Raw genomic sequence first — 25,961 nt, forward strand, 5'->3', positions numbered from 1 at the left:
TGCTTGTCTCTGCAACCACGCACCCTACCCCCGCCCCCCCCCACTTCTCCCCCCACCCCCCCATCTTAAACCAGCTTAAATTTCACCCTTCTCCTATTTTTACTTAGTTCTGTTGAAGGGTCATGAGGACTCGAAACGTCATCTGTGTTCCTCTCCGCCGATGCTGCCAGACCTGCTGAGTTTTTCCAGATATTTCCGTTTTTGTTTTGGATTTCCAGCGTCTGCAGTTTTTTGTTTTTAACATATGTCATTTGTTACTTTGATAAGAACTGTTTCAGTGCGTGGAAGGAATGAAAACCTGGTTGGGGAGGTTTACAATAGAATTATAGGAAAGATGAGCAAAGATGTGAGAAACAAGCTCAATAATTTTTGAGAGGCAGGAAAAGTTGGAGATGGGGTGATAGTTTGCAAAGACAGAGGGGTTGGGACGCCATTTTTGAAAGGGAGATGGGCAGTTCCTGAGGTGAGGGTGCCATTGTGAACCAGTAAGGGGGATACACCTCAATGGGACAGAAGTTGGTGAAACCTCACAAACAAGATATGTTCAGGTAAAGCATGACGGGAGATTGGGGGAGGAACCGGAGAAAGACAGGAGGTTCAGAATTTCTGTTGAAGGGTCATTCGGACTTGAAACGTTAACTGTGCTCCTCTCCGCAGATGCTGCCAGACCTGCTGAGTTTTTCCAGGTATTTTTGTTTTTGTTTTGGATTTCCAGCATCCGCAGTTTTTTGCTTTTATCTCAGAATTTGTAATGATTGGTTTTCAAATTTTCAGCATCTCTTTTGACATCTTCAGAGAGGACAGACTGATGTGATTGAAGCAAGGAGGTGAGTGATGTTGACCATTAGCCTCAATTGAAATTAAAATTGGGAATGTTAAAATTGGTTGCTGGTTCATTGTCTTCAGTTTTATATTATTGCACAAACTCAGAATTACCCAGTGAGAGTGTGAGAATTGCAGGAATTTTTTTCTTATTCATAGTAATAGCACAAAACATTAATCAGCATACTTGAAAGCCCATTATTGTTCTTTGACATTACAACAATCTTGCAGTCAGTATCTTGACTTTTCACAGCTTTTGTTCATCTTCGTACAGTTACCCAATCCTCCAACTGACTAGATCCAGTAAATGTTTAAAAACCTACTACCTCTACTAATTGTCTCATTCCTCATTAAACACATCAGCTACTTTTGCCATTTAACTGCTTCTGTTGAGAGTACAGTCCACCATCCTTCTATTGTAAACCATCCAACCATGGAAATGACATAGGGCAGGAGGAGGCCTTTCAGCCCATCATAACCTGCTCTGGTTCTGTGAAAGAGCTATCCAATTCATCCTACTCCCCTTTTCTTTCCTTGTAGCCTTGCAAATTATTTCTCTCCAAAAGATGTCTATTTCCCTTTTGAAACTACCCCACTACCCTTTCAGGAGTGATTTTCTCTCTACTTTCAATATTTTTAATTTCCTCAAATTCTACTATTCAGTCAATGATTTTGTGACACTTTCTTTTTTGCATACTCTCTGAATTGTTTATTCTTATCATATGACCACTGGATCCTAGATGCTCTCCTACTCCTACTCTACTTCCTATTAGTTAAGAGCAGTCTAAGAAGGGCTATGAGGAATACAAAGGCAGATTTAGAGTGCATGTATTAAACGCACAAGTGTAGTAAATAAGATTTGTGAGTTACAAGGGCAAATTGCTGTGTGGGAATATGATTTAGCAGCATTGATGAAAAATAGCTTTAAAAAGGCGAAGACTGGGCATTTAATATTCAAAGATTTAAAGTGTGCAGAAAAGGTAGGGAAGGACAAAAGGGAGGAGCAATACTGATTCAGGAAGACATTGTATAATTAGAAAGACATGATGTTCTTGAGGGAGCAAGGACATAGTCCATTTGGTTAGTTTTGAGAAGATAGAAAGGTATGACCCTAATGAGGACATTCCACAGGCCTCCAAAATGTGAGAGAGAGATAGAGGAGCAAATCTGCAAGGAAATCATTGAGGTATGCAAGAACTATAGAGTGGTGATATTGGGGGACTTCAGTTACCCAAATATAAAATGAAATAACATTAGAGTAAAGGGAAAGGAGAATGAATTTCTGAAATGTGATTGTAGTGTTCAATGGCAAAAGTGATCAGGAGAATTTCCTTGACCAGTATCTTCTCAGTCCAACTAGAAAGGAGGCATTGCTGGACCTGGTGGTGGGAATGAGGTGGGTCAAGTGGACCAATTGTCTGTGGGGGAACAGTTGGGTAAAAGTGATTATTATATCAAAAGGTTTAGATTCGTAATGGAGGAGAGCAAAGAACAATCTAAAGTAGAACTTCTAATTGGAAGAGGGCTAAGTTCAATGGAATGGCAGCGGACCTAGCCAGTGTACAATGGAACCAAAGACTGGCAGGAAAACTGTACCAGAACAGGTGATCTTTAAGGAGGAGATGTTTCTGGTACACGCTAGGTGCAGTCCAAAAATGAGGAAGGTAGGGGAACCAAAGTTAGGGTTCCTTAGATAATAAGGGAAATGGAGAACATAATGAAGCAAAAAAGGTGTATGATGCGGATCAGGTGGGAGCTTGGCCAAACGCAATAAGTTGAGAGGGGAAGTGAAGAGGAAAACAAGTTTAACAAGGAGAGAATATGAGAATTGAGAGGCAGTCAACATAAAAGGAAACCCAAAAATCTTCTACAAGCATTAAAAGTAAGCAGGTAGTAAGAGGCAAAGTGGGTCCTATTAGGGACAAAGAAGGCAATATAAGTTTAGAGGGGCGGGGCAAGGCTTAGAAAGCTTAATGAGTACTTTGTTCCAGTGTTTACTAAGGAAGAGGTGCTGACAAAATATCAGAAGGAGAGGAGGTGATAGAGGTAATGGATAGGCTGAAGATTGATAGACATGGTGTACTTGGAAGGCTGGCTATCCTTAAGGTGGACAAGTCACCTGGACTGGATGGCTTGTATCCCAGGGTGCTAAAGAAAGTAGGAAGGGTTTTCCATCATCTTCCAAACTTCCCTGGGTATGGGGCAGTTCCAGAGGATTGCACAATGTCAAATATTCAAATTATTCAAAAAAGGATATAAATACCTTCCTAGTAACTACAGGTAGTCAGTTTAACATCAGTGGTAAGGTTTTAGAAACAACAATCAAGGAAAAAAAATAACAGCCACTTGGAGAGGTTTGTCCTAATTTAGGAGATCCAGGACAGATTTCCAAAAGGCAGATTATGTTTGACTGATGTAATTGAAATTTTTTGATGAAGTAACAGAGAAGGTTTGATGAAGGGAATGCAATGGATGTTGTCTATATGAATTTTAAGAAAGCGTTTGACAAAGTACTATAGAAAAGGCTAGTTAACAAAATTGAGGCTCATGAAATAGGATGTTCAGTGTCTGCTTAGATAAAAAAAATTGGCATAAGGACAGATGTCTTTATGAAAAATGTTGTTTTTCAGAATGGAGGTGGTAGACAGCGGTGTTCCCCAAAGTTCAGTGCTATATATATAAATAACTTGGATATTGGCATTCAGGATAAAATTTCAAGATTTGCCAATGATATCAAATTTGGAAATATGGCAAACAGTGAGGATAACACTAATCAATTGCAATAGGATATGGATAGACTAGCAGAATGGACAAACAAGTGGCAGCTAGAATTTAATACAGAGAATTGTAAGGTGATGCATTTTGGCAGAAGGAATGGAGACAGAGTATATAAGCAATCACACAATTCTAAAGAATATGAAGGAACAGAGGGAACTGAGGGTTCATATGCATAGATATTTGATCGGGTGGGTGTGCGCTGGAGCAGGCCGACAAAAGGCCTGTTAAGGCCATTAAGTTATCAATTAACATAAATTTTTCACTGCCCGTTCAACCCAATGGTCGGCGGATGGAGGAAAAGGCCAAGCGGCCTTTGCATTTTTTGGAAACCTCATCCAAAAGCAAATTAAAACTTTAATTTTGCATTAATATGTCCCTGCTCATGTCACATGAGGGGATAATTTATTTTAAAAAAAAGAAAATAAAATGTAATATCTCATCTCCTTGAGGCAGCTCTTGTGCCTTGGAGATTATGCAGCACTCACTCACACGCATGCGTGAAGTTCACACTCGGCCAGCTCGCACCAGCCCAAACAGGCAGTGCTCAGTGCTGCCGCTCAATTGGCCCAGCAGCGTGAAATCCCGATGCGGTCGGCTTCCCAACCACCCCACCCAAGGGCAAAATTCTGCCCATTGGCTGCTTCATTATCAGAAGAATGGTCAGTTAGCACCAATGCCTGACTTTTTATAACGGAGGGAAGAACATTAAGTAGCTGAGGATGGGCAAGGTAAGAATGAAGACCTTCTCAAAGGGTGACCAGAGGTCACAATTCCAGTCTTTGCTAAGCCACCTCTATCTTAGATACAATTCTAGTTGCTTAAAACAGTATAAACTGGCAACTTTTATGCAAATGGCCATCTTCTTTTGCCCAAGATAAAGCAATTATCCATTTTAAACATTGGCATTGGAGTGCTGGGTACCCTTTAAATTTTCAGTCAATCAATTACGTATCCATTGTAAAATAAACATTGATAGCTACTTTATTTTCAGCTCTTGATAAAGGTCATTTTGTCACACCGTGAAAAAAAAGCCAGCAAGTTATATTAGCAAGACTTCCTCTTCATGAAACTAGTATTCCTTTGATGTGGTCAGAATCCTATTGCTCATCACAATAGCATAATGTGCTAACTAGGTAGTCAAAAGGGAAATCTGGTGGCATACCCGACCAGGTATCCTCAATGAAATCTGGTGGCATACCCACCCACCAACCTGATCTCCGAGAGTCCTGACAGTACTAAATGCCTGGCAGCATGAACCCTACAACTTGGGCTCCTTGCTGCACCAGAGACATTTAATTGCTGCACTATTGTGTGTGGGATGGATAGCCCGCCCTGAGAGCTGCCAGGTGGTGTCAGCTGTGGCTCAGTTCATAGCACCCTCGCCTTTGAATCAGAGGGTTGTGGGTTCATGTCCCACTCCTGGAAAACCAAGAACTGTGATTGTACTCAAAAGAAGTTGCAATCTGTGACTGTTGGTAACTCGAAAGAGTTTCCTCCTGGGTGATGTGGAGGAACTGGGAGAGTTTGTGACTTTGCTGAGAGCTGCCAGCAGTTCTCCATTACCAGCAGCACCACAAGGAGTGGTGGTCACTGTTGGTATTGCACTGGGGTGGACAAGTGGAGGAGGAAGGGTATTCCAGAAAGGGGTGCACCAGTGAAGTGGCGGAGGGTGCAGAAGAGGAGGCAGCAGCCTCAGTTCGCCTCCAAACAGGATTGTCCTTCAGCAGCCTTAAAAAGGATCAGAGGGAGGTAGAATCTCCGCCCTGCATGCTCCCACGCCTCTGAACTCACCTTCAAGGGAACAGGGCATTAAATCTGCCCAATATGATTCAGCAGGTTGGGTAATAAGTAGCTAAGTAGTGTATACCAGGTTCATCGAACAGTTTGTGCTAGTTAATTGAATTGTCATTGTCCCTTCTCCTGGTCTACCGAGACTTAATGGCTCATGGTAGTTGAAGAACTTGAAAATCAGTGTTCATACACTTAAATCCCATTTAAAACTCTCAATTCATTAACCTGCATAAACATTAAATAAAAAAGAAAAGTTTTGTTTCAGAAGCAATTTGTAAAGTTTCAAAAGTTTATTTTCAAAATAAATATAAATGTCACTGTCAACTTAACTTTTCAAACACTTTGATTTCAATCTATTTGTTCAGTATTATCATTTGCAGGATCAAAAAGAGTCATAGCCAATACTAGGATTGTTGATTTAAATTGCAAACTACAGATAGGTGATGAGAATCACAGGAAACCATTCTCATTCAATAATAGACAGCAAAAACTTGGCCCCTGAACATCAGCATGACTCAAAACACATAGCCCAAAGCTGTTAACAGTATTTGCCTTAAAGGCAAAGACAAGAATGGCATCCTCTCACCACCATCCCAGCCCAAAAAAAACAAAATCACTGCATTTGATACTCAATTTAGTCATTTTATTGCTGTCTGTATATGGTAGAGAAAAAGGGTCCAAGCCTCCTTGGAGCCAAAATTGAAATGGCAGATGTAACACATCCATTTCCTTTGCTTGGCAAAGGTTTCATTCAGCACTTCCATACAGTGTTACCATGACCAAGTTTCCTGTTGGAGGCAACCTTGCAAGGAACCAATCTGGTTCTGATGGTGTAGCAGGAAAGGGTAGAAACAAACTTTTATAATGTAAATGTTTAAATGGGGTGTGTTTTTGTATGTTTATGGGCACCACAATAAGGGATCACACTGAGACAGCACCCTAGATATTACAGTCTATTTTTCAGACAGTATCTAAAATCTGTAAAAAAAAAAAAATTCTAAGTACTGAAAGCTTTCACCTTTGAGGAAATGCATCTAGGTTGATTACAGAACCTGTGTTTAAATTGTAACCTCAAAATGCTAACGTGGATAGAAACAATTTCCAAATTCAACATAGTTGATAGGGGAAAGATGAAATAAGGTGGGAAGAGGCTCATGTGGAGCACAAACAGGCATAAACCTGCTGAGCCAAATGGCCTATTTCTGTGCTTTAAGGTACAAATTGCATAGAATTTAAGATGCGCTTGAAGATCAAGTCTGTAGGGAGTGGGGAAAGGAAGAAAGATGCTTTTTTTGGGCTAAGAAACAGAAATGAGGCCAAATGCTGATAAGGTACTATATTTTCACGATACAAAGTTCATGCTAGAATGCTGCTGTCCACACATTTCAGGACAATGTACAGTAAATGAATGCCCTGAAAGAACTCCTGCTAAAGAAAAATCATGAAGTCTGGAAAGTTACACCATGTCAGTCATCATTTGAAAGGAAGTGATTTGAGTGCAATTTTCATTAGAGCTCCTCTGAAGAGTTCTCCCCAAAAAGCACAGCAGCTGCATTTCAAAGAAAACTTACAAAATAATTCAAAAATACAAATTTCTGTAGTACAATATAAATGCATACTTTGGATTAATTAGGTTACACAACCAGGAAATACATGAAACAACATGCTAAGCACTTTTAGCCTAACTTTTTAGAAAAAGGATCAAAATCCTACTCAAATTCATGCAGATCAGAAAAAGACAGGGTTATACAAAGAAGAAGCAGTATCAGCCTACATATATACTTAACCAGAATTTTTTTTAAAAAGCCACATAAATGTTTCTGGTTTAAAACAACAGCATGTCAACAAGGAGGAAAAAACAACCAACTGAAATTTGATAAAAAGTTATACAAACCAACAAGATTTAATACTTTTAAGAAGATTAATCAAACTATGTACATCTCAACATTCAACTCCAGCTTCATATGACTCATGGGCAAGTAATGCTTGCAAAATGTTGTTACCCATAATGCACTACTCCCTGAAAAGGTGCAAGAAAAAGAAACAGCATTTGTTTTGTTTTACCTTCAGATTTTGCATGGACCCTTTGATTCCAAATTATGGCAACAATTAGAAGAGTAATAGCAAGAGAGCATGCACAAAATAGAAGTAGATTTTTAGTCTGTGCGCCTTTATTCATTTTTAGTCCTGATGTCCTTTTTAAAAAAAGCTTCAGGCTATGTTCACACTTATGCTTTAAAGGGTAACTTTACACTTGCTTTGACTTTTTAAGGTAGAAAGAGGGGTTTTCAACATGAAATTTCTGCTGATTGAGGGCCAGAGTTTTGAACAGCTCCCACATGAGTATTTGAGTTAGCATTGGTGTTTTGGTTCAGCCCCGTAGCTGGGTGGCTATAAAACTTTGATGCCTCCCCGGTATGAGCTCGACTCCTGTTGCCCTCTAGGGACACTACACTGGATCCGGATGCTGAACGGGACCTCATAAGACGAGTCATGCTGGCTGCAGGCACTACGATTAAAGAACAGGGAAAATGAAAGAATGCATGGCTAACAAGGTATAATGGTCGAGTGTTAATACTGTACCAAACCATTTAAGGTAAATGCTTTCTACTTACTGTAGCCCATGCCTTGCACAAAGTATTTGAAAGCTTCTGTAAGCTTTGCTGGCTGCAAGAGAAAACCAAAAATGAAAGTTCTGAAACGTTTAATGCATTTTAAATTTTCTTCTATAAATTATCCATCTGCTTACATAATGTGTCTTTTATTTGGAAGGTTTACTAGGCAAATACCAGGAATAGATGGGTTGTCTTTTGAGGAAAGGTTGGACAGGTTAGACTTGTATCCACTGGAGCTTAGAAGAGTAGGAGGTGACTTGATTGAAACACAAGATTCTCAGGGGTCTTGATGGAGTGGATGTGGACAGGATGTTCCCTCTTGTGGGAGAATCTAGAGCTAGGGGTCACGGTTTAAAAATAAGGGGCTGCTCATTTAAAACAGAATGAGGAGAAATTTCTTCTCAGAGGGTCGTTAGTCTTTGGAACACTTCCTCAAAAATGGCAGTGGAAGCAGGGTCTTTGAATATTTAAGGCAGAGCTAGATGGATCCTTGATTAACAAGAGGGTGAGAAAAAAAAAGAGGATGAAAAGGTTATTGAGGGTAGGCTGGAGGTTACAATCAGATCAGCCATGATCTTATTGAATGGCAAAGCAGGATTGAAGGGTTGAATGGCCTACTACTGCTCCTAGCTGGGATTGGCCGAGTGGTTAACAGTGAGGTTGAGTGTCTTGGGCTACAGGAAGATATAGACAGGATGATCAAATGGACAGATAAGTGGCAGATGGAATTTAACCCTGAAAAGTGTGAGGTGATATACTTTGGAAGGAGTAATTTGACAAGGAAGTATTCAATGAACGGCATGGCACTAGGAAGTTCTGAGGAACAAAGAGACCTTGGCATGTGTGTCTGTAGATCTCTGAAGGCAGAGGGGCAGGTTAGTGGGGTGGTGAAAAAGGCATATATGGGACACTTGCCTTCATCAATTGAGGCATAGATTACAAAAGTAGGGAGGTCATGTTGGAGTTGTATAGAACCTTGGTGAGGCCACAGCTGGAGTATTGTGTGCAGTTCTGGTCGCCACATTATAGGAAGGATGAGATTGCACTGGAGGGTGTGCAGAGGAGATTCACCAGGATGTTGCCTGGAATGAAACATTTAATTTATGAAGAGAGGTTGGATAGACTTGGGTTGTTTTCGTTGGAGCAGAGAAGGCTGAGGGGGCGACCTGATCGAGGTGTACAAGGTTATGAGAGGTGGATAGGGAGCAGCTGTTCCCCTTAGTTGAAGGGTCAGTCACGAGGGGACATAGGTTCAAGGTGAGGGGCAGGAGGTTTGGGGGAGATGTGAGGAAAAGCTTTTTTACCCAAAGGGTGATGACGGTCTGGAATGCACTGCCTGGGAGGGTGGAGGAGGGGGTTGCCTCACATCCTTTAAAAAGTACCTAGATGAGCACTTGGCACGTCATAACATTCAAGGCTACGAGCCAAGTGCTGGTAAATGGGATTAGGTGGGTAGGTCAGGTGTTTTTCACATGTTGGTGCAGACTCAAATGGGCCAAAGGGCCTCTTCTGCACTGTGAGATTCTAGCTCATATGTATGCAAAGTGGCTGTAAGTGCAAGAATGCTCAGAATTCTGCTCTATTCAAATCCACCCAAGCCTGTACCCCCAGAAGTGTCCATATGGGAGACATATCCAGTTCTTCCATTTGGATGGAGTCCTAATGCAAAGACAACACCATCACTACTAACACAACTTATATTAATGCAGCACCTTTAATGTGATAAAATGTCCCAAAGCATTTCACAGGGTTATTACAAGTCACAACCTTAGGGTAATTATATATTTTAAAGAATGTCTTAGAGGAAAGCGAGTAGAGGAAAGCGAGGTAGAGGGGTGGAGAGGTGGAGAGTTTTAGAGGAGAAATTCCAGAGCTCAGGGCCCAGGTAACTGAACACAGCCACGAATGGCAGAACCATTAAACATGAGGGTTGCTCAAGAGGCCACAATTAAGGTAAGTGGGGATATCTTGAAAGGTTGTAGGGCTGGAGGAGATTAGAGAAGGCAAGGTTGAGGCCATGGAGGGATAACTCCTTTTAAAAAAAAAACTGTTAATTAAGCTATGTTAAACAGTATATTTTACATAAGTTTCAAATATACCTGAACAATTTGTGGCAGTCCTCCACAGTCAGACATCTATTTCAAATCAAAGGAGAGAATCGTTAAGTGAAAATCTTATATCTAAATTGTGGAAATGGTACAGTCCATTTTTAATGGCTCCTTTAGTCCTTGATAAACAGTTGAATATGCTATTAGAAGTACTCAACTACTTTTGATGAGCATTAATAAGTAGTCCTTAGTGCTTCACAAGATTGTTCATAACGATTGATATTTCACGTTTCCCTTTGCAGAGACAAGCAAGTGCATTCTGGCAGGAAAGTGCACAGGATATATTTTGAGGTTCCCGTAGAAGATGTTAATATCCATCTCTGATGCATAAAAAAGGTGCTTGCTGTTTGATAGAAGACTCGCAGAGGACATGTACCACCTTAAGGTCTATAGAGGATATTTCAGCATTCAACTACTGTTAACCTTCAGTATTGTGTCCACATTTATTTTATTAACCTGAATCCACTTGACATTAGAATGGAAATATGATAGCCGTGCTAGAGCTTGTGATTGTTAATTCACCTCTACAGCTCAATATAGCCAAACAGTAGTGTTCTGGCATCCCAATAAGTACCTAAAGATACTTGCTGAATCAGAATAAGTTTTAAATGATCATTGCAAATCTTATATAAAATGTATTGTCTGAAAACTACCCAGCTCAAGAGATTTTGTTTTACACCAATAAACCCACAGAATCTAATGAAAATAGCCCAGATGCTCAGCTCCAAAGAACACTTCCAGCAGCCTTTTTTAAAGTTAGCATGGACTTGAAACTACTGAAATAAGAAATGTACAAGTGACTTTTAATCAATAGACAAAAATGTCCATTACTCTGTCCTGAGCAAATCAGAGGTTCAGATTTTGTGGTCAGCAGCGACATGACAGTGCACATTATTGATCTTGAAAAAAAACAGTCCACAAAAGATCTAGTGAGTTCTGTGACACAGCATTAATTTCATTTAGGCACAAGCTAGACAGAATCAATGATGACACTGTTGACAAATGTCAAACAGATTGGCTGCACAGCCAATCGGATGGAAGAATTCCCTGGGAACAAACTAGGAAGTAACACTGCTTTTATCATTCACTTTTCACAATTTTACAGAGGAAAATAAAAATAAAAATTGGGGCATGCATGGGGCATTAAGGTAGCTGAAATATCAAGTGAAAATTTAAATTTTAAAAATCTATGTAACATTGATCATGGAACAGATAATTTGATAAGTTTTTCAGGGCTATAGAGGTTGATTGTATACTTATGGCTTAAAAACTCAGTTACACTTTATTCAAAAAGGCATAACTTCATTATTCTGTTATTTTCTCAAAAAAAAACTTTCAATTCATTAATTTCAATCTGTAGGGAATTCAATGGCGTACCCTGTGGAGGAGTAAGGAATCAGTGACAGCAACATCTGGATCTCTGCATTTACCTGCATACATGTGGATGTCAGAGGTTTGTTAATTTCAGAAATATGGCAAACACCAACAGGTTACCTGTCATTACAACTGAAAATCCAGGCCATTGACTGTATACACCTTCAAAAGAGCGATTGATTTACTAAAATTGAGTAAACCAAATTCTAGTTTCACTAGATGGAATTCTTTTGACATTTTGGAGATTAAATCCAACAATTATCTCCAAACAGAAAATTGTGGGACCTATGCAAAGCAGCAGTTCACTCACTATTTACTGACAGCATCCCCTGGCTTTAAAGAAAGATTTGAGCATAAAAGACATCAGATAGACTTTAGTCTTTCAGGCATTAAAGCCAAGGCCTCTCATCTGCCTGCTCAGGCAGATATACCTGCAAAATATCTGCGATCAAATTAGTGCGCTTAACCAACTCTATCATCTCATTTATCCCCATCCCATGCCAGTCCTCTAGTGCCATTCCCTCCCTCCCACACCACTCATCCCAATCCTTTCATTCCCCTCATATCATCCATGTGCCATCCTCCATTCTGCCTCCTCTTCCAAACCTCCCGTGTATTTTTCTTTCTCCCTTTTATTTAACTTTATTCTTTAGCTCTCCTTACCTTCCATTTTCTTTTTCTCCACTAAAATCACCGCTTCTTCCCCACTGCCACCAACCATTGGCAGCCACTCGTTCATCACAGTGCAGTCGGTGTGCCCCATGTGCCTCCACAAGCACCAGGCTATGCCCACCAAATCAACCCACTGTCCAATCGGACAGACAAAAACTGCACATTATTATACATACATGTATACATACATTCAACAAAGCAAAAATATACATCACACTGTTCCAAGGGCAGCAGGGGAGTTCTTCTGGTGCCTTGCCAATATTTATCCTTTAGTAACTTATCCCACCCTGTCACCCCCATTTTAAACAGGGTACAAAGTCCTACCCTCTCAATCTGCATTTCTAAGTTACCTTATTATTGTGCATTTCAAAGCTCCCAGTTACATGCAGCTTGGAAGTATTATAGTATTATATTCCTCTTTCAGCACTGCTTCCACAGCAACACCAACCAACTTTCAGCACAACACAGTAAGGACAATATGTGCACTTTCAATAGATTAGGTTTCATCTTAAAGTGAAAAAAATCTAGCAACTAGAATAACTCAGGAATCTAATAGGAAGTTAGTCAGGCATTCTAGCCTTTGGTTCTTTTCATAGAAAACCAAGGGCAGAATTTTTCCGTTGGCGAAATGGGGGCAGGGCCCGCTCGCCAACGTGGGAACCCCCGACGTCATCCCACCCCATTTAAATATTCAGGAAGGCGGGTTGACAGCGCGATCAGCTGTCTGCCCGCCGGCCTGTCAATGGCCAATTGAGGCCATTGACAGGGTAGTTAAATCAATTAAAGGCCCTGCCCGTCCAACCTTAAGGTTGGCGGGCAGGCCAGGAGCCCCAGTGGGCTTCTGAAAAAGCATGAAACTTCATCCACTGGCAGGATGAGGTTTCATGTCGGTTTTAAGAAACTTTAATAAAGTTTGTGATATTTATTAACATGTCCCATCTCGTGTGGCATTTTCACATGAGGGGACATGTTAATTTTTTTATTTTTCTATTTTTAAATGTTCAAACACTGTCAGCGCTCTCCCTGAGGCAGCACTTAGTCTCAGGGAGATGTGCGCTCTTTCGCGCGCATGTGCGAAAGAGCGCACTCTGGCAGTTGGAATCCCCCCCCCCGCCCGCACAGGAGGCGCAAAGCACTTCCTGTCGGGCGGACCTTAATTGGCCCGCCCACTTAAAATGGCGGCGGGGCCCGTTTCAGCAGCGGCGATTGGCTGCCCGCCCGCTGCTGAGCCGGTGGGGCCTGCCCACCCATCAAGGGCAAAATTCTGCCCCAAGTCTGGGGAAAAAACAAAAATCACTTGTCTGGGCTACATGTTGCCCAGGGTATTGCACATAGTGCACAGGAACAAATACCCTCAAGCAGTTCTTGGCATTGATTGTCATGAAGGTATCGTTGACTACTACAAACAGGTTTTTCATTTGGTGCTGGAATATTAATGAGTTCCACATTCTCAGCTTTGATACATTTCTTACAACACCAACATGAATACTGCTGCCAGCATTAAAGCTTCATGCTGTACACTGTCAATTACTAGTATTTCTAAACACCAATGGGCTGTTACTTGCATAATAACTCAAAAGCTGTTTACTTCTTAATGATAAACTGTAGATTTATTGGTTTAAGCCACACATTAAATGTTTATGTCCGTACATGACATCATTTTCCTACAGACATACAACACTTGAAAATAACCACCACCCCGCCCCCACCAAACCCTCGGTGAAAAACGAAAGCCTGTGAAGTTTAACTTGTAGGAAATCCTGTACCTTGTTGTTGTGGGATAAGGTACTGAGTGTTTATTTCTTTTAAAGAAAATTGAGTTAGTGGCACAAGTACAAAAACTGAAAATATTACCAAGAGAAGTTGCACAACTGGATAGTAAAACTCATTAACAGGGACTTCTAAACCTAAATAGTTGGTCAAATAGGTCACAATGAAGCAATCTGCCAGAGCAGGTTCACTACCCAAGTCTCAGCTTTGACATTATTGCACTGCACATAGACTTGGTCAAAACTGAAAATCATCCTACAGCCAAGCACTAGACCCAATCTCAAAATTCTACACCAACCACCACTTGCAAGAACCTGTGCTTTTAGCATTTCTAAAGGTGTCCCTATTTATCTTATTTTACATAATCCTCTCTAAAGAGAGAAACTAAATTTGTTCTGGTTTGGAGGCCAGCACAAAAGCTGCATTTACCATGTTAAAAAAAAGAGACCAGCGTAACACCTTAAGAATGATTGATTTTTCGCCCCCCCCCCCCCTCCCACCCTCAAACTTCTAGGGTTCATACACATTCTGGTTTAAACTGCAAGCAGTGCCTTCCTGTAAACTTGCCTTTTGCTAACACTGAAAGGTTAAGCCACCTGAAATCAATTCCATTTATACCAACATTTTGCCTTTTTGCAGTTATGTTACATTACCTTTAGCAGAGTAGTCTTTGTTGGATCAAGCTTAGTATTACAGTCAACCTGAAAGAAATATCAACATTTTCAGCAAAGCACTTTTTCATGATTATGAAGCTGATCACTTAAACAAAAATCCAAGAGAGAGCCGAAGCTTAAAATAAACAGATCTTATACAATCTGAACTAGTTCCAATTCCTGTTTTGATAGAGAAGCTGTTTTGTGCAATGACAGGATTATACCTAGACTGCATGTTGCAACACAATTTAAATGCAATTCGATACAAGGCAATAGTTTCTTGTCAACTTTCTCCCCTCAAGAAATGGAGGTCTTGCATTTCCACTGATGGTATGTACACATGCTCTAGTGGCTTACTCAAGTAATCAAATTCAAGCCTGAGATTGTGCCGGCTATTAACTTTTATGAAATAAAGTAAGAGACACTTTGAATCTGGGACCGGGTTTTTGTGGTGGTGTGCAGATACAATTGGAGATTTCAAAGGAAATAGGATAAGCACCTGAACGGGAAATATTTGAAGTACTATGGCAAAAGGGCAAAGGACTAGCTGAGTTTCTCTTGAAGAGAATCAGCAAGGACACGACAGGCTGAATAGCCTCCTTCTGTTCCATAATTGTTCCATGATTCTATGCCAACAGTTGGCTTCAGGTATCAGGCTAACTCATGCTGTTTTTCAGCACCTGCTGACATCTGGCTAGTGATGGAATTTATTCATGAACAATGGTATCTGATGCCTCAAAGCGACCAATCGTCATGCCTACGAGTTCCCCTCCAAGCCACACACCATTCTGACTTTGAACTAGATTGCTGTTCTTTCACTGTCACTGGGCCAAAATCCTGGAACTGCCTCCCTAACAGCACTGAGTGTACCTACACCACATGTACTAGAGGTTCAGAAGGCAGCTCATCACCAGCTGCTCAAGGACAACCAGCAATGCCCAAATCCCAGAAATGAATCTCAGAAGTGAGCCTGCACTGTATGTGCTGGATGGAACCATTACTGCAAACTTGATTGTATCATATATAACCAAGCATCCACTTCCAGTGGAAAGGTGAAGTCGACGGAATTCACTTCATTTTTTTTTCAAGTTTTGTCGTCTATTATGAAGATACTTAAAACCAGAGGAACTAATCTTCCCTGGTCTGTGTTGCTGAGCATCCCATTAATGTTTATTGCAGACCTCCTTCAAGTATTATTCCACTTTATATTAGTCGGCATGCACCTTCAAAGTAGTTTCCCATTCTAATTTCATTCAATATAGTGGTTTTTAAATCCAAACATTTTGGACCTTTTTGGCAGCTCTGGATATACATGCTTACATTTTTTAATTGCTGGTGTAGTATTAACAAAGTGTTACATTTAATTTTATTTTCTATTCTCATGACTAAATCAAGTGCTGAGCATTGTAATCAAGTCAGTGTGTGCAGGCTAAGATCATAGTAAAAATCAATTTGAGTAGAGATGCTAGTTAAAATGTTGGATATATGTTCATCAAACACTTGTGCTAATCGTGGCTGTAGGTGCAAACAATTCAGGCAACATGCAGTCAATAACTCTTACTACCTTCATCCACTTTTATGGCAGAGGTAACGTTTTTGTTAGTCGGTTTCTCAATAATATCTCAAACTGATGGTCAGGTTTCAACAAAACGTGGTACACATATAGGGTGTGGTCCAAGGATTAGTTTTTGGTGAAGTTGTGGATCCGGATCCAGAGGGCACTACCATTATGACAAGTATTATTTTAGTCCCTACAGCATTGATTTCCAAACATTATAATCTTTAAAGGGTATAGATATTTTTGTTGCAGATTAATCTGCACTGCAAATAAAGTCAAGTTATATGTTGGGGCATGAGCAGTCAGGTCACTTTGATCTATTATTCCAGCAGGGGTAATAAGATGTAATTAAAACCCACTGAACTTTAGTATAGGTTCTAAGAAAACCAGACTTTGTGCATTATCCATTCGGAATTATTTCAGGCATTTATTGTTTTGATAACTTAAGGAGATGAAGTACATGTCAGCACCAGGGAGTGGAACCCATTTCAGTTTCTTAGCCACAGGGATATCTGAATGGTGGAAGTGGTGCAAAACTTTAGAAAACTACCCAATTTAATTTAACTCAAATGTGCCAGTCACTAGGATTCCTAGCACTCCATACTACTCAAACGCAAAATTAAATTGCAGTTTCCATTTTGTGATTATACAAGGCAAGGGTTGTTAACACAAGATAATTTAAGCAAAAGCTTAGATAGACACGATGGTTGCCATGTCCTCAATAAGCAGCTACCTTTTTTTCTAAAGTGGAAGTTTGAACAGCAATTTATACAATCCAAATAGTAAATCTCAACATACCACAGCATCCACTGCAGGTGAAGCATCTCCAACCACTAACAAAGCGGGACATCTACAAACAAAATACTGATCAGCTCAACTTACTACAGTTAATACCTAGACAATGCAGTCTCGCTGTTAGTTGGTGCATTAATAAACTTTCCCACAAGTGGTTGGACTGTACAAAAACTTTGGAAACAGATATATATTTTTTAAAAAGCCATTTTAAAAATCATGGCAGGAAAAGGCTGCAATGCATTTGTAAGACTGGGGGAAATTGTAACTAAAAAAAAAGACAGGTTAAAGTCAAAAAACAATCCGCTTCTCAACCCAAATCTGCCCATTTCCTGTTTTAACGGAAGCCAGAACATGGGTGGGACAACCAACCCAATTCAAGGAGGCAGATTGTAGCTTTGAATATAAATGAAATTCAGCCAAATCATGTTCATTCACCTCACAAGCCAAATCAAGTCTCAATTTTATTTTCCTCCCAACCTCCCATCCAGAATCAGGCCCGATTCTCTCTCTCACACTGCATCCCCTCCAAACCATGAGGTCAACACCATCCATCACTCCTGGCCCAACCCCAAACCCAGGATTGGCAGCTTCCTATGTTCTCAGATTGAAACCTGGTCATTCTGGCATGGACCGATCTTCTGCTGCCATAGTAAGTGTCTAACTCCTCAACTGACTGAAAGCCCAACTGTTCATCAAGCTGGACCTCTGGATGGAGAACTGATCACTGCATCACTAAAAAAACTCACAGCACAAGTTGGGAGGAAGTTCACAAATGATGAGTTCCCCCAATTTTCTGGCTGACCTGCTCCTGTGGGTCAGGCCAGTGAAAATTTGCCCCTAATGAGTAGCCTGACCTAGAAGATTCCACTCTTTTACTCTGCAACCCTAAATCTTCCTCAATGTCATTATAAATTTAAATTTTAAACAAAAATCAGACTAGCTTTTATCTGATATTCCAAATTAATTGCTGGAGCTATAAAATAACTTTTAAATAAACTCACTGTAAGGTTGAAATATGGTGATGATGATGTTGATGATGCCCTGCAGGAAGAGGGCGCTCAATATCCAGATCTCTTCGGCTGCAAAGGGGAAAATTGTTTAAGGGAATTAATATTGCAGTTAAATTGTTTATGTTTAAAAAAACGTTAAGAAAATCAGTAGGTGTTTTCCTTTGTTTCACATTTTCCTCTTCACATCTTTCTCTCCCTTCCCAAACCACCACTATTTGACTTAATCTCTTCTGCTAAAACTACAATGCACAATTGTGCTTTGCTTTAAAATGTACAATCTTAGGCACATATTCCAACTGTATATGAAGCCACAGTGTAATTGTGTACACTTAACACTTTTGCAAGTATAAGTAGTCCTAAATTCCTTATTCAAACCCCTCCAACTCCTTCTGACAACCTGAAGTTGAGATGGTGAAGGTTCCAGATATCACAATGTTGCTTCGAACATGCAGCCAATGTTTGAGAGAGCAGTCCATGACTGCTGCTTCTGGGTATTCCACCCTTGACCCACCAGCTTTTTTAGGGAAGCAGTGCCAGATCTATACTCAAAGCTCTGCATTTAACTGGTGCTGGGACAGTAAAAAGTAGTGCATGAGGAATGTCTAAAATTTCAACAGTGTTTGCTCACAGGTTCAAAAATTCTGCTCAAATGAGTCAGTACAAGTGGACTCAAAAATGTTAATCTGAACAGATGCATTGCCTGAAGATAATGCAACCTTGGGACAAAAATGGTACTATGGAGCAAATGGTAAGTTTAGGATTGAATTCAGGTAGCACTTCCTCAGACGAGTGATTAATAATTAGTTTTTTCAGTGGGGTTAGTGGCAAAAAACTTGGGTGATTCAAGATGTAGTTGGATGCTGTAATAGGGGTAGAAGCAAGGGAAAGAGGGGGGTTAATGGACAGTTTCCTTGGAAGGATATGCTGGATAGACCAATGGTCCACAAACTGTACTGTTCTTCATAATTAAGCTATGTTCCACTACACCCTGGCCAGCATATCAGTGCTCCAAAACCAGCACCCACTGGGCAATGTTTTAAACATAATCCTACAAAGTTTACCATTAAAATGCTGCAATATAACTGACTTGTGAGAGCACCCATTGGTCAAAGCTGTACAACAAAAGTACAAAATCTGCTTTCATGGGGTTACAGTGAAAACAAATAACTCTGTCTGAAATAAATATCAAAACTAATGATTTATCGGGGCTTCAGCTCCAATTTGTCAAGTTCCCAAAGTCAATGTAAGTACTAGTGTGAAAACCAGAGAACATGCATAAGGAATCAAACTTACTAGTTGAGCAAATTGTGTCAAGCTGCAAATAAGTCAGTTGCTAGTTGCAAAAATTCTCTTCTGGACAAATGCACCGGCCATGGCATAACACTTTAAACATTGCAAAGAATAGCTTTATGTTTGAAGATTGGGAGTGTTTTAGAAAGCCTAAAGGGCTACTATTCAGGAATACAGAACAGATTATTGCTGAGAAAAGACGTTTTGTTAAAGCTTTTAGTCTTGCACTCATCAGGACAATTGCAAGAATACCAATGTCAGGGGAAGCAACAACTTTATAATGTATGAGAAGGGAGTGCTGATTGGTAAAGGTGTTGACATGGAGAATGCATCAGTTAATGGTGATCGCTCAGCATTGTTTGAAATTTTAAACCAGGCAACTCGACTCTGGTCAAGGCATTTCCTCGAAGAATGAACCAGCAAATCACAATCACTTATTTTGTTTAGCTAAAACAGGTGCAGTTTGTGTACAATTTCTGACAAGATTTGTTGGTGTAATTTTTAGCACACTGAGGATTATTTAGCGAATGTTGCCCAATTGTAGAATCACATCTAATGTTAAACATGGTGTTTTGAATTCACAGCTTATTTTCCTACCTATCTTTGTTTTATGAGCAAATTTAGCAACTATAGATGCGGTCCTTTTGTCCAAGTGATTGATATAAATTGTAAACCTGTACATAATTATAGTTGAGGCCCCAGCATTAATCCCTGTGACGCTCCACTCATACATTCTGCCAACCTGAAAATGATCCATCTATGCCCACTTTGTTCCCTGTTATCTAATCAATCTTCTATCCATGCAAAATGTTACCCCCTACACCATGTGCTCCTATTTTGTGTAGTCACCTTTGACGTGGCACCTTGCCAAATGCCTTCTGGAAATCCAAATCCCCTTCATCTACGTTGCTTGTTACTTCTTCAAAGAACTCTAATAAATTAGTCCAGCACTACTACTTCCCTTTCTATCTCACTCCCCTCTTGAACAGAGTTACATTTGCTACTTTCCAATGTGATGGGACCTTTCCAGAATCTAGGGGATTTTGGAAAATTCAAACCAATGCATTCACTATCTCAGGGTTTTCAAATAATTGGCTGCTAAGATGAAGTCCATCAGGACCTGGGGAATTGCCAGCTTTTAGTTGTAATAATTTTCTCAGTACCCTTTCTCTCCTGATTGGATTTTTCTTTTTTAAATTCTTTTATGGACGGATGAATTGCTGGCTAGGCCAACATTTATTGCACATCTCTAATTGTCCTTAAGATGGTGAGCTGGCTTCTTGTCTATGTGGTGTAGGTAAACCCACAGCACTGTTAGTGAGAGAGCTCCAGGATTTTAAGCCAGTGGCAATGAAGTCACGAATGGTGCTGAACATTTGTCCAGTCATCACTTCTGACCTTATGAGTTGGGGAGAGGGGGGAGAAGGTGGTCATTGATGAAGCAGCTGAAGATGGCTGGGCCTGGGACACTACCCTGAGGAACTCCTGCAGTGGTGTTCCAGAACTGAGATGATGGACCGCCAACAATTACAACCATCTTTCTTTATGCTAGGAATGATTTCAACCACCACCACCCCGATTCCCATTGACTCCAGTTTTGCTAGGGCTTCTTGATGCCACACTTGGTCAAATGCTATCTTGATGTCAAGAGCAGTCACTCTTACCTCACCCCTGGAGTTCAGCTCTTTTGTCCATTTTTGGAATAAGGCTATAATAAAAGGTCAGGAACTGACTGGCCCTGGCAGAACCCAAACTGAGCATTAGTGAGGTTATTGCTGAGTAAGTTCTACTTGATAACGCTGTCAACAACATTTTCCATCACTTTGCTCAGGAGAGTAGACTGATGGGGTGGTAACTGTCTGGTTGAGTTGTCCTGCTTTGTGGACTGGAGACACCGGAGTAGTTTTCCACATTGCCAGGTAGATGAGAGTGTTGTAACTGCACTGTAACAACTTGGCTAAGGACATGGCTGTGTCAAGTTCCTCCTTCCCTTTCACCTCCTGAATCAATTATTTCTGGGTCGTTATTTGCATCCTGTACAGTGAAGATGGATGCAAAATATCTCTTCAATTCATCTGCCATTTCCTTTTTTCCCCCATTATTAATTCCCAGACTCACTCACTCTCAACGACCAATACTCACTTTACCCCTTTTTCCTTTTAAAGATCTGTAGAAACTTTCTAGCTAGCTTTCTCATACTCCAATTTCTTCCTCATTATTCTTTGCCTTTTTTAATATTCTGTCCAATCTTCTGATCTGCCACTAATCTTTGCAGAATTGTACGCGGAATACGATCTTAAACTTCCTAGTCCTACCTATGTCTTTGGTACCAATGTGAACCACTGGATCCTCCCCCTCTCACTACAGGTTCCTCTCCAGCCCAGAGCAGATGTCCTGAATCCTAGCACCAGGTAGGCAACACAGCCTTCTGGACTCTCGGCTGCAGAAAACTGTATCTATCCCTCTGAATATAAATGTTCCCTACTACCACTACATTCCAATTAACTCCTCCTGCTTGAATGGTTCCCTAAACCATGGTCAATTCACGCATTCACCTTGTAGCACCTGCTTTCATCCACACAGGTTGCAAGCACCTCAAACCTGATGGACAATTGCAAGGGCTTAGGCCCCTCCACTTCTGCCTCTCGATCCCCTTACCTGCCTCACTTGCAGTCACACCTTCCCGGCCCTGGCCAAATCAAAAGCTTCTATCCTTAGAGGCCTCCTGGAACAAGAGTCCAGGTAACTTGCCCCCTCCCTGTTGCATCGCGGTGTCTGCAGCTCAGCCTCCAGCTCAATGACTTTGAGCTGAAGCTCGAATTGCCGTCACTTACTACAGGCATTTGCCCTGGAGCTGCCGTCCAGGAGCTCCAGTTCCCACATTCTGCAGTCACAACACATAACCTGCCCTACCATCCTTTGAATCTTAAGTAAAAAAGATACTAAGTAATTAATTATTCAATGAAATTAATGCCTCTTCTCACCAGAACTTCCTGTACTAATTTAAACCACCACTTAAGAATAAAATAAATAGTGGACTCACTAGTTTCTTTCAATTAAGAGACACCAGGAGAAGGGAAGTAAGGCAGCTACTTAAGGGTTATTTAAAAATTATATTTTGCTAAATTCCAGCTCTTTATAGTCGTTACTCACCAACCGATCAACTTCAACTTTCCTGTGGTATCATTTTTTCCCCCCCAAAATCAGTACACCGAGTTTTGAAGATGACACAGGTCTGCTTCTCTGCTGCTGCCTCTCCCAACTCTTTAGGCAAGAGGATTTCACCACAGCACAGCTTGGTCCTGCTGTCACTGAATGCCCAGATACATATCTTCAAGGGCAATTAGGGATGAGCAATAAATGCTAGCCCACATCCCATGAAAGAATTAAAAACCTGGTGTGCAGCAAGAGTAATACAATCAGGAAAAAAAAAGAGTCCTGCCCGATTTTATCCCTTCCTGCCTTAAAAGGGTCATGGAGACTATGGTTGTGCCACAACTAGCTGCCTTGATGAAACAGCACAAGCTAAAAATGAGTTTGAAAAATTTCTAAAGTATGTTCTGGGCTTCACAATACAGTGGTGCCTTTACCCAAGTCATAATTAATTATTTATAAAGAAAATGAAAAGGGATCCAGTGCTACTTTACCTGTTGTATGAATCAACAAAATACTGCAGATTGTTGTGATTAATATCAGAAGAAATGTGAGAGCGGTACAACTGGATCAAATCAGGATTAGAATGTATTTCATCCTAAAATAGATTGCAAATACATTAAATAATTTTAATTGCAATATCATAACACACAAATCATAGGAGGTAGTTTAGCAGCCTATTTAGATAAAATAAAAAATGGCTGTGAGCAAGGATTGACAAGATTTTACTTATTAAAAAAAACAACCATGTTATTACACGCAATATATAAATCTCAAAACACAATACAAACATACAACGAAAACAAGAAGAAATACTGGAAATATTTAGCAGTTCTGGCAGCAACAGTGAAGAGAGAAACAGAATTAAGGTCACCACAGATGTTGCCAGACCTGCTGAGCATTTTCAGCATCCATAGTATTTTGCTTTTATTACAAATCTACAGTTTCTACAGTCTTGGCTAAACTTCCTAGGTTTACTTGCCAAAATTACCACAATTTCTTCCACAATATTTAAAATGGTTTCTAGGTCAATGACCTGGGAGCTATTGCTTTGAGGTATTCTTGGGGTGTGTGAGGTTCTGCCAAAAGTCACTTTTTAAAAAAAATTGAATATCCTTAGTTTTTCTCCCAAAAAGGTAGTGGTGACCCTTCTTTGATCTCATGATGGCATTTCCTCACTAAAACCATCATGGGAGCAGCTAGATACTGTCCCAGCAAATATGACAGAAATCCAAGAGATGTCCAAGGGTTATGTTAGTGTGAAATTTGACATTATTTGCACAACATTGTTGCTCTTCATCTACTCACTCAGTGGCAGATGTCAGAAGGAAGCAACATAATATCATATAGCTTGAGTTAACGCTACGGCATTCTGTAGTTCATATATACTGTAGGTACAGCAGGCCACTGATGGGTGTTAGATACGGAAGTTCAGGAGTGTCAATTATGCTGAATGCTCTGTTCTACATACTAACCTCAGTGTTGGTTGTAGTGCACCCATTTGGGGAAGTGGTTAGGCATTCCATGACGCATTTTACTTAAGATTTAGGCTGGTGAAGATGATAATGTTTAAGGTGTCAGGGTGGCCATTTAAGATGTCAGGGTGGCCATACACTGAAGTTTTCAGCCTTGGGCCTACACTTGGGGTAGAATCTTCAGCCTGGCAAGCAGGGGCGGGGCCCACTCGCCGAGGCGTAAAATGGCACGGTGACATCAGGCATGCACCCCAACGTCACTGCACGCCCGCCGAACTGTCAAAGGCCTATTAAGGCCATTTAAAAAGCCAATAAAGCAATTAGCTGAGCTGCCCGTCTAACCTCAAGGTTGGCGAGCAGGCGAAGAGCCCAGGCGGCCTTTGCATTTATCATGGAAGCTCATCTACAGGCGGGGTGAGGTTTCATGAATGTTTTTAAAGTGTTTGAAAAATTAATAAAATTAATGGACATGTCCCAGCTCATGTGACAGTTTCACATGAGGGAACATGTCCTTAAACATTTTTTTTTAACCTTTATCCAATGTTTGAAGTGAAAGTAATCTCCCTGAGGCACCCCTGTGCCTCGGAGATTTCTGCGCTCTTTCGCGCGCATAGAGTGCACTCCCTGACTCAGGTAACACCCCCCCGCCTGCACAGGGAGCGCTCAGCGCTTCCAGGCGCGCATCACACTGGGCGGCCCTTAGTTGGCCTGCCCATGTGAAATGGCGGCACTCAACCAATCAGGGGTGCCGATCAGCTGTGCGCCTGCCCACGCACAACCCCACCCAACGGGGAAAAAATTCACCCCTTGGTGCCAGTGTTGGAAGGGCTGATTCCAAGTTAAGCTTCTGTTCAATCGGTAGCCCCCAAGATGTTGGCTAATAATGGCAGAAGTCCAAGATGGTAATACCAATGCAGATTGGTTATTTTTTTAGGTGGTGGGTGGGGGGTGCAGGCAGTGTTGAGGAAGGATTTGAGGTGGTCATTATCTGACAAATTGCATCTTACAACTTGTCAACAAAGGGTGGATGTTATGGAGATCTTTTTGTAAGCTGACATGGGTTGCTTCTGATCAGTAGTTGTGAATGCACATACAAACTGAAATCATCAGAAAGCAGCCACTATGTTCCTGGCCTACATTGGAGGGAAAGTCATTGAAAATCACTTAACATGGTTGGGCTGACAATGCTTCGGGAATTCCTGTCCTGGTGCTGCTGGAGGATTTCCCCTATTAGCTTCAGTTTTTACATAGCTCTTTGATGCTAAACTTTAGAATTTTTTTTTTTAAAAAAAAGGCCAGCTACCCACTTTTCATTTAGCATTCAGTTCTTATATCCATACCTGGATCAAAAGCATGATGGGGTCCAAAGCTGAATGATGCTGGCTAGAATCTGAATCAACTGTTCGCATGCAGGTTTCATTCAAGAAATCTTTCCAACAATTTACTCCCACTGGGGAGGTGTCCAAGTTGGTTCGCCCATTTAGCACTTCCTACTAAAGATACTTCAGTCTGCTTTCTTATATTAAGATGCTAATTGAGCCTCCTCCGGTTAGTTGCCCAATTTCTCACCATCGTTTTCGGCAAGACATGTTGAACTAGGGGGGCTATGCTCTTGTCCACAGGTTGCAGAACTGCTTAGCTGCACATGCATCCTAACTTTTGGTGTTTAACATGCAGATATAGCTCAGTGTTATAGTTTCATTATTCCAAGGTAAGCCTTGTGTTGTTCCCGACACAACTTTCTGCACTCCCCATTGAAGCAGTGTCGGTCTCTACATTCTTGCATCACGATCGGGCAAAGGTGCACCATGCCATGAGGCTACAGGTTGAGACGGTAAACAGTTCTGATGCTGCACAGTGTCTCACAGAAGCTGTTTTGGGCTGCTAGAAATTTTCTATGATGGCAAGTCTCACACTATGGAATAAAACATAGAAATGGGTGGGGTAAGGGGGCAGGAGGTTTACAGAAAAAATATTTCACCCAGAGGGTGGGGGGGGGTATCTGGAACTCACTGCCCAAAAGGTTGGTAGAGGCAGGCACCCTCAACATTTTATTGAGATGAACACTTGAAATACCACAGCATACAAGGCTACAGG

General features: G+C 40.9%; 1 protein-coding gene across 2 annotated transcripts in view; it reads right to left on the reverse strand.

Annotated features, from left to right (window-relative positions):
* Positions 1-5,662: 5,662 nt before the first annotated feature.
* The window catches only part of LOC144679945 (protein NDRG1-like), a 96,088-nt gene continuing 75,789 nt past the window's right edge, over positions 5,663-25,961 (reverse strand). For both annotated transcript variants that reach the window (XM_078540937.1, XM_078540936.1), the window contains 7 exons: positions 22,884-22,987; positions 17,938-18,015; positions 16,940-16,991; positions 14,584-14,631; positions 10,106-10,141; positions 8,007-8,058; positions 5,663-7,900 (listed from right to left, as the gene is read on the reverse strand). In XM_078540937.1, the coding sequence (XP_078397063.1) occupies positions 7,680-7,900; positions 8,007-8,058; positions 10,106-10,141; positions 14,584-14,631; positions 16,940-16,991; positions 17,938-18,015; positions 22,884-22,987 (591 nt within the window). In that variant the 3' untranslated portion in view covers positions 5,663-7,679. The remainder of the gene's footprint in view (positions 7,901-8,006; positions 8,059-10,105; positions 10,142-14,583; positions 14,632-16,939; positions 16,992-17,937; positions 18,016-22,883; positions 22,988-25,961) is intronic.

This window comes from Cetorhinus maximus, chromosome 4, assembly GCF_964194155.1.
Source record: "Cetorhinus maximus chromosome 4, sCetMax3.hap1.1, whole genome shotgun sequence".
NCBI lineage: Eukaryota > Metazoa > Chordata > Chondrichthyes > Lamniformes > Cetorhinidae > Cetorhinus > Cetorhinus maximus.